The 16,432-nt window shown below is 42.2% G+C and overlaps 1 protein-coding gene across 6 annotated transcripts in view; it reads left to right on the forward strand.

Annotated features, from left to right (window-relative positions):
- SETBP1 (SET binding protein 1) overlaps positions 1-16,432 on the forward strand; it is a 271,500-nt gene that overhangs the window by 184,469 nt on the left and 70,599 nt on the right. For all 6 annotated transcript variants that reach the window (XM_040089732.2, XM_040089733.2, XM_040089735.2 and 3 more), the window contains one exon: positions 5,620-9,076. In XM_040089732.2, the coding sequence (XP_039945666.1) occupies positions 5,620-9,076 (3,457 nt within the window). The remainder of the gene's footprint in view (positions 1-5,619; positions 9,077-16,432) is intronic.

Genomic DNA, 16,432 nt, shown 5'->3' on the forward strand with positions numbered 1-16,432 from the left:
GCCACAGCAGACTGCTGTGCCTGAGCTAATATTCTCCTCCACTTGGCTAGGAGACAATGCCTGGGGATCCAGCACCTTGCCAGCTCAGGAGGCAAAGCAGAGCATGTGCCCACACACATCACAGTTTCACCCCATGGATTTCTAATGAGATTCCAGCTCCTAGGTGCCAAAAGTGCTACCAAAAATGGCTTACAAGTTCCTGGACCACAGAGAGGTTTTATATAGTGTTTTGATGAGATTTCTTCTTGCTGGAATGGCAAGGGTGGCCATGATATAAAAGCAAGCACTTCCCAGTAATACTCTGATTTTAAGTGACATTATGCATTTAGGAAAGCCTTCACTCTTTTAGATTTTGTTTCCAGCCCTATAAAGAAGATAACAAAGGGTGGTGCACCCCTAGAGCACACACTGATGTGTCACTGTGGATGCCAATCCCCACAGATGCTCCTGATGTTATTAATTTTTAAAACAAACTTGCTGATTGAGGTTCTGACTGCCTTTAAATTCTCTCTACAAGGAGACTGTGTACTAATTAACCCAGAGAAACAATCAATGATGTACCTTTTTCAAATTTCAGGGTGATTAGAATATGAAAATGAAGAGCACAATGGTGCAGATGTTTTAAAATCACAGCAGACAGCAATTAGTGACATGGGAACCAGCTGCTTATCTCTCCAGATAAAGCCTCTTAATAGGGAATTACACTTGAGCAGCCATTACACAGATGGATCTGCGAATGATTTAAAGAGGGGGTGTTGTAGTATTAATTTTGATTTGCAAGCCAGATTCTTGACAATCTTTATGTGTGTTATCTCTTCAAAAAGGTGTATTTTGAGCAGGAGGGACCATCCCTTTAAGCACTCTGATTTTTTTTTTTTTTTTTTTTTTTTTTTTTTTTTTTTTTTTTTTTTTTTTTTAGGTGTTGAGTTTCTCTAAACATACATTTTATCGTAAATAGTCTTTATTGAGGTTTTGGGGTTTTTTTAACTTTGATTTTTTTTATTTTTTTTTTTTTAATACTAGGCCATTGATTTTGTTGCTGTCATCTCCTCCTAGTTTTTGTGTTTGGATTGGAAGCAGCATGTGGGTCTAGATGGAAGCTCAGTCTAGGGAACGAATAAGCAGATTGAAGCATCCTATAAGGGTCCCTGAGGGATGTGTTCTGCTGCTGGCTACTACTTGCAGAGTAGTGTGAGGCAGTGCACCCCCCAGCCCCGCGTAGGCATTTCAGTATAAGGAAAAGGGTTTCTGTTTACCTCAAACATATAAGGAAACCAAACTAGAAAGTTCTGTGTCTTTCTCTTTGTAATTGGCTCAATGCCAAGAGAAAAGCACTTGTTGGACCTTGTCACTGTTCTTCAAAGTCTTTACCTTTCTTTATTGGCAATTTACCAGTGGAACCCACCTAGACTAAAGGAACCAAAGAGCTTTTTGGGACTGCCGTAACAGTGTCAGGATGCTCTCTGCACTGTGTTCGGCCTGCATTTTCTATATCTGTTTATGTTTATTATTTTCCTTGTTATTAAACCTTTTATTTTACAAAGTATGTCCAGGGAAGTTGTCTCACTATGTGATTTAAGCCATTTCTCTGTACAGGCTGGACCTTCAGAGTTATTGGATACCCCTACAGTGTACTGCCCCTCATGAGACAGTATCATCTCAGCTGAAAGGGCTGCATACCAGAACAAGACTGGTTTGGGGAGTAATCATGTCTGCAGATGCAGGGTTGCATAGGACTGGAGGGATAGTTATAAACACAGAGCATAAAACTACTTTTGTCTATGACTAGTGATCACATGTGGGATCTATCCTGCTTACAGGTCTGCCCACCACTGCCAAAGATGAGGCCTGAAACTCATGAGTTTGTCATTCAAATCCTACTCTACTAATAAGAGGATTTCAATCTTATTCTTATAGTCTAAAGTTTAGCATGTGCTGGATCAGGTTGCTCAAGCCTTTTTGCAGCTACAAAAGCTAGCATCTTCTTTATGTGTATTTTATTTTCTTTAAAGGAAAGTTGGGATTATTTAACCTATTAAAAACAGTAAACTGTATATGAAGAGAAATATTGACCAAGTATGCGGAGTTGTAGTATAATTATGTGAGTTAAATTACACTTCTGCTTCCACAAAGAAGAAAGATCAGGCTCTCAGTGTAGAATAGCTGACTGTGGAAGTAAATCCCGTTTAATAAAAGGGCAAATGACAAGCAGAGGCCAGTACTGAAGTTTGAAACATTTTTGGGGTCTCATAAACCAAAAAGTAAATAAGGATAAATCCTTCTGTTTCCATTAAAAAAAAAAAAAAAAAAAAAAAAAAAAAGCCCACTATTCTTGATGCTGGTCTCGGCTGGCTGCCATAGGAACTCTATTCAAATTCAACAGCTCCATGGAGCTGGAGTATATAACATACTTACTGGCAAATAAGGTAAAGAATTTGAGTGAAAGGCATCAAGATATAGGTTTTTTAAGATTCCCTCTTAAGATTCACCATCCTGACAGGACTGACAACTGACATGTCTTATCAGCCTAGTAGAGCCTTGGCTTAGCTGAGCTAGGCCTTGTTGGCTTTTTGGGATGGTGCTCATACAGCAGGGAAGATTGAAGTCTAACCATTAGGATCAATGGGATCAAAAAGCAACCCAGATGAATACACGGGGAATAAAATACACTTGGCTGCATTACTTTCAACTGATTTAGTAGTGCTTTTAGGTTAACAGTTCCCACATATCCATTGCAGCCACTGAAACCCAACCTGCTGCAGCAAAATCGTCTCTAGTCGCTGTGCTGCAGAAGAATTATTTGGGGTGGTATGGATGTGTCTGGCAAGGTAGAGCCAATATATGTTACACTAGAAGAAGTTTCATGAGAAAACCCAGCAGACTGTAATGTGTTTGGGCAGATATATAGTTCTGACATCCTGCTTAGGAAATGGACTCCCCTGATTCTGCAGACCAGTCATTTTTTGAAGGCCTGTTGAAATTGGAGTGCTTATCTGCGTGATTGAATGCCTCCAGAGTTGGCACCTTTGGTGACATAGGCATATCTTTCTCATGAATTTTAAGATTGATGTGGTGGTGGCCTGTGCTGCTGGAGCAATGACAGGGCTATCATTAGGGATGTGTTGGGAGTTACATCATCACTATATAATGTACAGGCCAAGGAAATGAGGCTGGAGGAGCCAAGCCATATATCAGCATCCATTGTTGATCTATAGCTGGTCTCTCCATTCTGAGCCCTTATTAACTGCCTTAAAATACAGATCAGAGATTATTGCTCCTTCTAGACCATGGATCTCCATGTGTGTGATAGATATGGAGGGACTAGGGTGTTGCTAGAGTGCAATGGTTTTGCTCTCTGCTGTAACCCTCCTTCTTATTTTTATCTTTTTTATTTTCTCTTCCAAATTAAATGTTTCAGGTCATTTAGTTTCATGGCTCAGCACTTGGAAGTATCGTGGGTGTAAGAAGCTGGTTTGACTGCACCTAGCAGGCTGGGATCTGTTCAGAAACAGCCTGGCCCTGCCTCAGTGTGGGTGCTGGGCCCCAAGAGAGCCTTCAGCTCAGCATTTCCAAGGCTTCTTCACATCACAAATTGCAGTACCTCGGGAAGATGAACTTCTATGTGATGCTGGAGTGAAGCTCAGCCATCTCCCCCTGGGATGTCACCAGGGGATGGCCCGCCCATCTCCTTGTGCCAGGACACTCAGCCTAGTAGCTGGGCAGCAGGAGAAGCCCAAATTGCCCAAGCAAAATGTATGTCAGGAGCTTCGGGATCAGTTTAAAATCATGAAAACAAACTAAAATTCCAGTGCTGGTGCTGCTGGTTTCTCCTCCCTGGACCCATTCCAAGATGGTCGCAGATGGTCCCTCTTTTCTTAAGGAGAGCATCAATGTAGGTTGCGTCCTCTGTGCACTCCAGGGTTTGTTTGTGGGAGGACACTGTGAGGAAGAGGAGGAGAAGGATTCATTCCTCGAGGGATGTTTATACTTTCAGCTCTATTCTCAGGCTGAGGAGACTGGCTGTTGCTCACTCACGACATCTGCAGCTCCACCACAGCTGCATGCCTTCGTTCTCTCAGTCCACAATTCCTGGAAATCTCCAGTTCCCCTGAGCATAGCTGGTCCATGTGCACGACAGCTGAACTATCCACAGCATTTAAGAGTCCCTGATTGTTGCTCAGACAGTGGACCAGAACAACTTCATTGTTATTGCCTATTCCAGGAAAGCCACATGTCTATATTTATATGGGCATGAAAGATAGCTCAGCATCAATTTGTCAATAATGTGCATATTTAGCGGCCGCTAAATAATGTGCCATGGGTTTGGGACTGACTAGTCCTTTTCAAACTTCTCTAAAGTTGCTCAGAACTAGGGACACCTCATTTCTGAACTCAGAGCTGCCTTATGCCCTTTTGCCGACTTGCCCCAAAATTTATGTTGCAAACACTCCAAAGGGAGATCTAATGGGCTACCAGTAGAAAATTAACCATAACAAGGTGATTGCAGGAACACAAAACACACAACAATTATTATCTACGTTTCTTTCCTTGGTTACGTTTTTATTTTGTTTCATCATTTATTTGACATTCACAACAGTGTCTGTAGTTCATACACGTAGTACTGCTTGTGGTACTAGGTGTACAAAAGCAATTTTACAGACTGACCCAGAGCTTTAGAAAATAACATCTCAAAAAAAAAAAAAAAAAAAAAAAAAAAAAAAAAAAAAAAAAAAAAAGGCACAAAAAAAAAACAAACAAACCAAAAAAATAAAAAAAAAAAAATATAGATACTTTTGCTTTAAAATGAAAAAGTTACAGCTGTAGTAAACTTTTTTTTTTTTTTGGCTGGAGACCCACCAAGATAAAAACAGTAGAGTTTCTTTTGCTCTGTAAGAGTCTTCAGCATAAATCTGCCCTTGTTGTAACCTCTGCGGCTTGAAGAGCTCCTGTCAGAGTAGAAATCATGTTGAAAATATTTCTCCCAACATTGCAAATAGCAGAGTTTTAAAATGGAAAGAGAGTTATGCAAATCTTGAACCTGCCAAGTGTGCCTCACACACCTGATGCTATGCATATGATTTTAAGGACTAAGTATGCAGGGATGACTTCCATGTGGAAATGCAAGTAAATCTTTGCAGAATCTGCCTTCAAAGGGAAGTGGACCCACGGGTTTTCCTCTTGTTTGTTACAGCTTCCAAGATAATTTTTCAGTTTTCTTGTTTACGATAATGAGTTTAATTGCTGCTGTTGAGCCTCAAGTTCTGTGAGTGATTATTTGTCAGAAAAAAGGCATTCTCACCAGGAGGCTGTTTCACCATTCATCCATTGAAAGGGAATATTTCACTTGTGTTTTAAATTAAAAATCAATAGAATATGTTCCCTTAGCAGTTTTACATTTATAGAAATATTTCCACTGTTTTTAGAATAGAGAAACCAAACAAAACATGTTTACTGTGCATGAAATCTAAATGAAAGTATAGGAAGATTTTATAAAGGTTCCTAACTTACAAAGACATTATTGTTATTCACTGCATAAACAAGGAGCTGCAACCAGCGGTTAAGAATGGACTGTTAAACTAATTTTTTTCCTGTTTATGCTTATTTTCTGCTCCTTTCCAGGTTTATGACAGGCCACAAAAACATGCTGCTCTGCACTATGATCCAGGCCTCCAACAAGACTTCACCAGTGACACCTTAAAATCAAAGCACCAGCAGAAAAGTAGCAACCAGCACCATGTTGACTGGTCAGCAAGCTCTGACACTGGACCTGCTTCTCAGAGTTGCTTTATCAATGCAGAGCCCAGTAGAGAAGCAATTAGTGCCACCAAGGTCTCTGCTCTGGAGCCAGGAGTTTCCTACAGCAAATCCCAGGCCAAGAAGTCCTGCAGCAGCAGCACGTGGGGGCAGCTGTCAGTCAGCAGTAAAGAGCTGGCAATTTGCAGCACAGTCCCGTCACCCAACAGCATCAGCACGGCCACCCAGCCGAGCAGTGCCCCTGAGTGCAATGGGCTTTTGCCTCTTGGAGATCAAGAGGGAGGTGTGCAGCTGGAGGCCCCCGATCAGCCCTCTGGAAGTATGAAGAAGAAGTCCAGCAAAAAGGACTTGATGAGCCAAACCATCCAAACCACTGACATTGAGTGGGTAAAGAGTGCTCAGAAAGCATTTGACAGCAAATCCCTTGACAGCATGGAAGGGAAAAAGGAGTCTTACTCAGTAGATAGTATGTTGGATACATCACCCCCAAAGCAGAATCACATATCTGCCAGCACTTGTGAAAGTGACACCAATCACGTACGAATTACTATCCCGATAAAGTCTCCAACAACAGATGCATCTGGTCACAAAAGGAAAAAGAGGCAATCCATTAAATCCTCGATAGAGAAAACTATCCATGAGAAAAACCTGCCTTCCATGCTTGCTTTGAACAGTGAAATGGCAAACAGGACCAGCTCTCAACCAGAGGGGAGTAGAAAAGATCTTCGAGCCACAAAGCCTGGAAAAGTGATTGACAATGAGTCCCCCTTAGTAGCTATTGACAGTGGTGTGTTCATGGACAAAGCGTCCCCTAACAGTGCCACCCGACTCAGAAAACCTCTGCCTGTGACATCCACTCTCCTACCCACCAATCTTTCCACAGCTGGCAAATTGCCTGACGTCCAGCACCCCAAACATGCAGCTAAGCGTCGGTGGACCTGCAGCAAACCTAAATCTATTCTTCGGGAGACCTCCCTGACGACATCTGAGAAGCTGATGGTGGAGCCTCCTTCAGCCTATCCCATCACACCATCCAGCCCTCTGTATACCAATACAGACAGTCTTACTGTAATCACACCTGTAAAGAAAAAAAGAGGACGACCAAAGAAACAGCCTTTGCTCACTGTTGAAACCATTCATGAGGGGACCTCCACTAGCCCAGTGAGTCCAATCAATCGTGAATTTCCAGGAACAAAGAAAAGGAAGAGGAGAAGGAATCTGGCCAAGTTTGCTCAGATGGTCCCAGGAGAGGACAAGTCCATCAGTGAACTCAAATTTCACAAAAAGGTTGGGAAACTTGGGGTCTTAGATAAGAAGACCATCAAGACCATTAATAAAATGAAAACCCTTAAGAGGAAGAACATTCTCAATCAGATTTTGTCCTCTTGCTCCAGCAGCATAGCTCTGAAAGCAAAAGTCCAGCCACCATCCAGTGCTGGACCAGCCACCATTGATGCCAGACTAGGGAAGCAGATCAATGTCAGCAAGAGGGGGACTATCTACATTGGTAAAAAACGGGGCAGAAAGCCAAGGGCAGAGCTGCAGCCTCAGCCAGAAGAACCTAAGACAGCCATCAAGCACTCAAGGCCTGTTTCCAGCCAGCCAGAAAACCCAGCAGTGCCTTCCAACTTGCAGTCACTTGTGGCATCGTCACCAGCAGCTATTCATCCGCTTTCAACACAGTTAGTGGGGATCAATGGCAACCTCAGCCCTGCAAGCACTGAAACTAATTTTTCGGAGTTAAAAACTATGCCAAATCTTCAACCTATCAGTGCTCTTCCTACAAAAACCCAGAAAGGAATGCACAGTGGAACTTGGAAGCTGTCTCCACCCAGGCTAATGGCTAATTCACCTTCTCACCTCTGTGAAATAGGTTCTCTGAAAGAAGTCACGCTGTCACCAGTGAGCGAGTCTCACAGTGAGGAAACCATACCAAGCGACAGTGGGATAGGTACAGACAACAACAGCACCTCTGACCAAGCCGAGAAAAGCTCAGAATCCCGCCGGAGATACTCCTTTGATTTCTGTACCCTGGACAATCCAGAGGCTATCCCATCTGACACCAGCACAAAGAACAGGCATGGTCACCGGCAGAAACATCTTATTGTGGATAACTTTCTTTCTCATGAAAGTATTAAAAAGCCAAAGCACAAGAGGAAAAGAAAAAGCCTGCAGAACAGAGATGACCTCCAATTTCTGGCAGACCTTGAGGAACTCATCAATAAGTTTCAAGTGTTCAGGATTTCCCATAGAAGTTATACATTTTATCATGAAAACCCATATCCCAGTATCTTCAGGATTAATTTTGATCACTACTACCCTGTGCCATACATCCAGTATGACCCATTGCTCTATCTTCGCAGGACCTCTGATATGAAGTCTAAGAAGAAGCGTGGTAGACCTGCCAAAACCAATGACACCATGACAAAGGTGCCTTTTTTACAAGGGTTCGGTTACCCTATTCCCAGTGGGAGTTACTATGCACCCTATGGAATGCCTTACACATCAATGCCTATGATGAATCTTGGTTACTACAGTCAGTATCCAGCTCCTTTGTACCTGTCTCACACGCTTGGAGCGGCTTCCCCATTTATGAGACCTACCGTGCCCCCACCCCAATTCCATGCAAGTTCTCATATGAAGATGTCCACCACTGCCAAACACAAAGTAAAACACGGAGTGCACCTACAAACCCCTGTGGGAATGGGCCTTGGAGACATGCAGTCCTCTTTGGCTCCTCCGAAGGTTGGAGGAACAAGCCTTTCAAGTGGCAGACTTCACAAAAGGAAACACAAACATAAGCACAAGCATAAGGATGAGCGGATATTGGGGGCTCACGAAGATCTGAGTGGTCTCTTTGCTAGCAAGTCCACTGGCTTCTCCAGCCATGCCATCAATGAGAGGCTGAGTGGCTCAGACAAAGACCTGACCTTGCTCAATGAGAAGAGCAAGCATAAGGAGAAGCAGAAGCACCAGCATTGTGAAACTGGGCACAAAGGCTCAAAGAATAACTTTGAAGTGGATACGCTGTCTACGCTATCACTTTCTGATGCCCAGCAGTGGTCACAGAGTAAAGATAAAAGTGACTCAAGCGGTGATCCCATTGACTCTTGCACAAAGAGATACTCTGGTAATACTGAGAGTAATGGAAGGTCAGAGTCCCTGGACATGTTTGGAGAAATAAATTCCTCAAGTGAGAAGAGGGACAATGATGCAAGTGGGAATAAAAGAAGAAGCTTTGAAGGCTTTGGAACTTACAGGGAAAAGGACATTCAGCCCTTCAAGACAAATAGGAAGGATAGAAGTACTTTTGATTCTTCAGGTAAACTTTGTTTTATTCTATTTTATTTTTACTATTTAATGCATTTAAATTTCAATGCTGAACAAAGAGGGGCTCACCATTCACAGCAACTACATTTATGAGATAATAACTTCTCTGGCTTTTGTAAGTGACTCATTCTTCATCCAAACATAAAGGAGATCAACAATTAAGCTGGCCATATCTTAAGCCCAAAGTTTTAAAGTCTTTGAGTTGTTACACAGCACTTTTATTAATATTGGTCCTGCCTTCACCTATCTCTCATGTCTTGTTGCTGTTCTTCCTAAACTCTGACCACTGCATTCTGCAACAGCAGCAATTATAAAACCTGTTGGCAAGGTGGTCAATCAGTGCCTAACATCACATGATCAAAGTCTCTGTCCAGCCTTTGGGAGAAGAGCAGAGGGTCTCTGCTCTGGCGCCAGTTGTTAATGGGATGGACCAGACAGGTGGGAAGGTGTGAAGCTGTGTTAGTGTCCCATTAACTTGTTCTACTGCTGATCCAGAGGCACCCACTATGGTGATCGCTGGGCTGCATATTTGGAGATCCTGGCTACAGTCCTATTGTAAATCTGTCACTTCCAGTCTGCAGATGTCATGTAAAATATTTATCCAGAGCATTGAGTGACTATGGGAAGGGACTGATGTCATGGAAACAAACCTTCGCCAATGGGCTCTGGAGAGTTTTAGGTCTTATGACTTGAAAATAAGTGTGGGTAGATGAAGAGGGGGGCAAGCTCCTTTTGGCTGCTAAGGACATCTGTTTCTGTTCTGCAGAGTGGAGAAAAAGGGAATCTGAATCCTGACTGAGAGACTGAATTACAATAGGGAGCTGCTTTTGTGATGACAGAGAGGCAGGTGTTTGGGTGCATTATAAATGAATTTAGCTTGGGAGCAAGCCCAGTGCTTCTACACCACCAGAAATTTATCACAAAGCAGTTTTCACACTTAGCTCTGGAAAGGGGTGAGCTTTGCTGAACTAGCCAGTGGAAGATGAGATTCTGATGTGCTAAAAAAGAGCTTCAAAGAAAAGTAACTGATAGCCTTCAAAATTAAAAGAAAATTAACTGAGAACACAGGCGTAGAGAATTTGTATAACTTGCCAATGTAAGGCTCTAAAGCTTTTTGCTGACTTTTAACTGATTGAATTCCAAAGACTGCTCATGCTTAAGCCACCTAAACATTTCCAACTCCTTCACCAAGACCAGAATCTGAAATATAGTAGTGAAAAGTGGTCTGGAATTACAGATTACCCCATGAAAACATTCTCATTCATGGTATCATATTATATTTGACCAGTTATGACATCAAAAAATGATACATAAAAAACATAGGAAAAGAGATTGAAATAAGTCTCTGAACATCAGAGTTGCCATGTGCCTGACAAGGAAGAAAGGTATTCTCCTCTAAGTGCTACAGTGGCTATTTCATTTAGGAAGTGGTGTCCTGGAGCAGAGAATTAAAAGGCTTTGAAGTGTTTAAAAAGTTTCATTTTCATTTTTTTTAATGGAAGTTCACAGTTTTCACAGTTTGATAACAGCCTTTGCATTTGTAGCCTTTTTGCTCTTTGAACAGATGATGTTCACTAAATCTCTAATTTTCAATATATTTCACTAAGGCGTAGCAAACTGTCAGAGTTCCCGACAGTGTTGAACTCAAACTATGTTCCAAAGCAGGGGCATGATCCCCACCATGCTGACCCAAGATGGAATTAGTAAAGACAAAGTCAATTTCATGTTATTTTCCTTCTGTTTATTCCCTGTGACAATAAAAGTATAAGACGGAGGGCTAGAACTTGCTATGGGAGTGCCATTAGATTTGCTGTTTAAGCTTTCTAAACTAGCTCTTGTTTAAACTGAAATTTTTATTTATTCTTGCTCTTCATGATTACAGCCGCACAGCTTTCCCTATGACCTAATCCATCAGCTCTCAGATTATCAATTTATTTTTTCATTGTCATGCTATTATTTAGATGGAAAAATCATCAACAGTTAGCGCAGAGCCAGATAACCAGAGCCATACCTTGCACTACAAGGAAAAATACTAAAACTAAACAGCTCTGCCAAGAAAGGCCTGGAGCCAAGACTGCTCATTAAAGCCTAGGAACATCTGTCTGCTTATGACTGCCTAAGATCTTGGTACAGCTTTTTTTCCCTCTCTGCCTTTGACCTTTATTGGGATTCCCAGCCGAGGTCTGCACTTGAGTCCAGCTATAACTATTTAACCAGTTCCCACAGAGGGAGGATTAGTCTTTTCCATGATAACCTTCACCTTCTTCCTCCTAACTCACCTTGCATTTATCTGAGGAGGTTAAACAGGGATTGACTAATCAGAAAAATAAAAGGTAAAAGAAAAAAGAAAACCCTATGAGGACATACATATCTGTCCCATGAGGCAACTTCAATAGCCTGATTGCTCTTTGCTTTCAGTACTTGTCATTTTTCACAAGTTAAAAATAATGTGTAAGAGATAAGAGGAGACATCCTGAATATTCTGGTGAAAACTGAAATCAGATTTATATCACAGTTTCAGTGCTATCTCCACTGAATTGGCATTTTGGTGTGCTCAGTACTGCCATTTGCAACTTCATTGCGTTCTGGAGATAAAATGCGTAGCAAAACCTACCCACACTCAGTGGATACATCTGTGATGAGAGAGATGAGGAAGCCATTTATTGTTCTTCAATGATTCAGGCACAGCAATTTGTTTCATTGTGGTGTAAAGGCACAGGTACCATTTTTATCGTGGTTAATTTATGTTTTTGTCTGTGTTGTGACAGCACTTAGCCATTTCTGAGAAGTCTGGTGCTCTTGGTGGTAGGTAGTGGTCCTGCTTATGGTAGAAAACAGTCCAGTTATACAATCTTGAAGCCTAGGTATGATTTTACTATCTAGAAAGATATAGGCCATAAAGAGAAGAGTTGTCCTTCTTATCTTTTGGAGAAGCTGGTTGCAGTCCTTGTGCAAGAAAGGTGCCTCGCACAGGTTGCCCAGAGAAATTATGGATGCCCCATTCCTGGAATTATTCATGGGCTGGGTTGAGGTTTGAGTACTAGGCCTAGTGGAAAATGTCCCAGCTCAACCTAGGTTTGGAAATAGATGACCTTTAAAGGTCCATTCTAATCAAACTATTCCATGATTCTGTGATTTGATGTAGAAATCTGTGCTCAAAGTGAACAGACCCATTGAGGGGCTGTCACCAGTTTCTTTGATTGGTCACAACAAAAGTCCATTTCTTGTCCTGCACTAACCTGGACTATCACCGGCAATTCTTTAGTGGAGACCTTTTGAGCTGTGAGTCAGTGTACATCTTTTGGGATCACTTTGGGTTGAATGTGCAGTGTTAATTCATATGGCTAATTTCCCAGTGGCCTGACTGTTTCCACACCATTGTTCTGGAGAAGCTGGTGTTCCTTCCATAATGATGGGTTAATAATTCCTTCCACCCTCCAAGCTCCAACTCCTCATGACCTGTTGCATCCTGATGCTTTTTTCTGAAATTCCTATTTTTGCTAAATGTCTTATGCTCATCTAACCCTCCTGCATTTAGAAAGACTAATTAATCAAAACTAATTTAACAATATTTTCTGTTTAGCTGAAGACTATTCCAGTGGCATTAACGTGGCCTAGAGGCAAGAATATGGCAGAAAGTGTTCCAGATCCTGCTTTGCCACAGACACTTGGGCACATCCTAGACTGAACTGTCAAGTTGTGTGCACTAAAGATTTGGCTCAGTTGATTCCTTCCTTCCCACAGTCAGAGGTACACCCCAAGACACTTGCAAAACAGTCTTGGAGTCCCTCTGGTGCTGTGTGACCTGAGACACTGTGCACAGCTGGATGGCTGAGACTTTCATCTTCTTTCCAGCAGTTACTAAAGCCCCAGGTGAGGGACCCAGGGACAGGTCACAGATTGGAGCTGCAGCTGGGCTGGGGAGACTGAAAATAGAGCTGTTTCAAAGAGGCGCTTGTGGGAAACTCCAAGTCTCCTTGTCATGTCTGCCTGTTTCATGATACTGGGGAAGAGACTTCCATTGCTGATGTGCAGTCTCCATGCCATAACTTGTGCCACAGAAAAAAAGCAAGATTGTTTGTCTCTTACATTTTTTCTTTAGTAGAATAATGAGGAAAAGCACTTTTAACTTTTTAAGGCGGATAGATAAGATAGCAATTTGCATGTACAACCTGTCAGATTATGTCCTAGTTACAACCACTGCAGGCCAGGATATAGCTGGAGGTGAAGCAGAGGTTGAGAGTTGCTATGTGCAGGGCTTTGTTTCTGCTTTTCTTTGTAGTGAGACTAATCAAGGTCTGTGCTACCTTACTGATGCACTATTCCTGCCTCCTGATTTTTTTTTTAAACAATGACCATATGAACAAGTATTGCCTTGCTTGCGTGTTGGGTATGATGGCTCAAAAATCAGCTAGGAAGTACATTGGTTTTATCAGATACGGCACAGACACCACACATAGTATATTTACAGGAATATAAAGTTAATCACATCCAAGTATTAGGAATCATCGGTCTCTGAATGCTGGAGAGTTAGCATGACAAACATGCCTTATAAATTAATGCTTAACTTACCTACAAACCTCCCAGGTCTTCCCCCCCTCAAAGTCCAGCAGAGCTGCAAGCTGAATTTCTTCTGACTTGAATTTCTAGCTTGACCTTTCCTCCTCACTTGTTATGTACAGTGCTGTTTTTACTCTTGAAGGAATCAGTATCATCTTTAGCCCTGACCAGTCATAGTTTTACACTGAGATGGGATCAGTATTCAGTAGTGGATAAGCATATTTATTCTATATGTATGTGGTAGATGTAGGTAAATAGTGTTAGCCAATTGCGTTATTAATTAAACTTTGCTGACTTTTCATATAATAATACTTTCCACAAATAATTTATTATTTTAGATAGGTCTGGAATCACAATATTGGTTCATTTTTCTTCAGTGAACACAGTACTTCAGGGATAGCAGAAACAGTAGGACCACACAGTTTGACCCACTCTTTTGGGTCCCATATGGCAAGGAGGATCTTGAGGTGCCAGAGGAAGGAAACAGACCTCGAGAAGTGTCTGGAGCACAACTCTGATGAGGAAGAGCTGAGGGAGCTGGGAAAGGGGTTCAGCCTGGAGAAAAGGAGGCTCAGGGGGGACCTTCTGGCTCTGCACAACTCCTGACAGGAGGGGACAGACAGGCTGGGGCTGTTCTTCTCTCAGCTAACAAACAATAGGAAAAGAGGAAGTGGCCTTAAGTTGCTCCAGAGGATGTTTAGATTGGATATTAGGGGAAATTTTCTTCACTGAAAATGTTGCTACGAATTGGACCAGAAGTGGTAAAGTCATTGTCCCCAGAAATGCCCGAAAACATGTAAACGTGGTGATTTAGTGATGGGCCTTGTAAGTGCTGGGGGTATGATTGGATTTGGTGCTCTTAGTAGCCTTCTCCAGTTTTAATGGTTCTGTGTTTCTATGACTATCATGTGTGATGAACATTCTCTCATCTGACCAGCTTAAAGACATAGAATGAATGCCTCTTTTTGGCTGGGTTTTGCATATGTACTTGTAGATGAACTTTTGCACACTGAAACAAGAGAGAAGAAGTGAATATCAGGTGATGCAGGAAGTTGAATAGATATCCAGTAAAACACATAAATACCTGGCTTTCTTCTATAGCAAATATTTGACTCAACAGGACCTGTGTTTTATATGGCACTGTGTGCATAAATTCAGATAAATACTGATGTGTGGTCTTGGATTTGCAGGCCGATTTTCCATATCTTAGTTTTCTCATGTAACTGCAGAAAAAAAAAAAAAAATCTTAATTGCAGTTAACCTCCGGGTCTGAGTGGGTAAAGGGTGTAAGAGCAGTTTCCTGCCATACAGTACCACAGTGAGCTCTGACACCCACCGATGCCTAGTGAATGTCGTGTTAGACCCATGGCAGTGCTTGAGGTGGACGGGAGAAGAGCCAGGTAAGATCTCCAGACTGAGCATGTATAGGCTGTTAGCCACCCTCCCTCTCCCCAGCTCTGCCTCTGCTCAGACTCCCCAGGCTCCCACATAGCTTCCAGCAGCAGCAAAATTTTCTAAGCCCCAGTTTTAGTAGTGGGTTGTGGTGTCCCATGGTGAGGGACAAGCACTGTACAGTTACAGGGTGAGTGTTTGTGCCATCTGGCCTACAGAAGTTACCATCAGAGCTTTAAAAAAACTCCATTATTTGTAAATACAGTTACATTCATCAAAACAGCTGTTTAGGACCCTGAATGTTTAGGAAACAAAACAAACCAAACAAACTCAAACTGAGACTGAGACTACTTCCAAAAGCATTATCTGGCCCGTTTAGAATAAAGGTCCCTCTTGCTTTCCACTGTTTTCTATCAGTCCTGTGGAGAGGAGACCAAACCAGCGTGACTGTTGCTTCTTTCTGCCTATACTGTATCCATAAAGGGACACGCTGCTGATGGGGAAAGTGAAGCAAATATTTCCTTGAAATTGTTTTGACTAAGGGAATTTAAATACAGGGAGTTTTGTCATTGTTGTGGTTGTTCTAAGGCTACCTCTTGATTTACTGTGTTGTTTCCAATGTCTGCACTGCCTAAGGAGAGAAGGAACAGGAGGGAAGGTGGAGTGGGAGAGGAAGCAGGACTATTTATCACCCAGCCCAACTTTTATTTCCTCTCTTAATGATTGTATGTTTATTGCACTGCGTGAGGCTCAGTACAAAGTCTTTTAGACCAGCGATTAATTAATCAAATCCTGTGACCCTTTTATTTTTGGGGAGTGTTACAAGCCTCCCAGCACCCTGCTTAATTTCTGCTTCTTACCTTGCTCTCTGTCCAACAGTCAAGCATTCTTCCTTTGCAACTTGGCATCTCCCAGTTATTTATCTTCACTCTCTCTGGCCAATACCAGAACGTCTTGTTTGAAGTTTTTATTCAGACCACTGATAGTTTATGAAGTTGTGCAGATTCCACGTTGGTGTGCAGCTGCTTCATGTCAGACACAATTGGCCTCTGCTGGGCTCTTGGCTTTAAAAGGCGATAAAGAATCATGGCCAGATTCTCATCTCGGTCCAGCATAAATCAAGCATCTCCCCATTGAAACTAGCGAGCTTGACTTCAGGAGTGAAGTATCTACTGAGGCAAAAGGACAGTGTGGAGCTGGAATGTTCCATCAACATCTTCAATGGCGCACCAGAGGATGTGCCAGGTTTCTTCTGTCTGTGTTCAACATGACAGGTGCTGAAAATAGCCTTGGTTCATCATTTACAAGATTTTCTTAGCTTTAAGGGAATGGGTCTGTTAAGACTTTGATGGTGCCAGCCTGGGTACTTGTGTGAGTGGCAGTTTAAGAAGAGTTA

Source organism: Hirundo rustica, chromosome Z (assembly GCF_015227805.2).
Source record: "Hirundo rustica isolate bHirRus1 chromosome Z, bHirRus1.pri.v3, whole genome shotgun sequence".
In the NCBI taxonomy this organism is placed as follows: domain Eukaryota; kingdom Metazoa; phylum Chordata; class Aves; order Passeriformes; family Hirundinidae; genus Hirundo; species Hirundo rustica.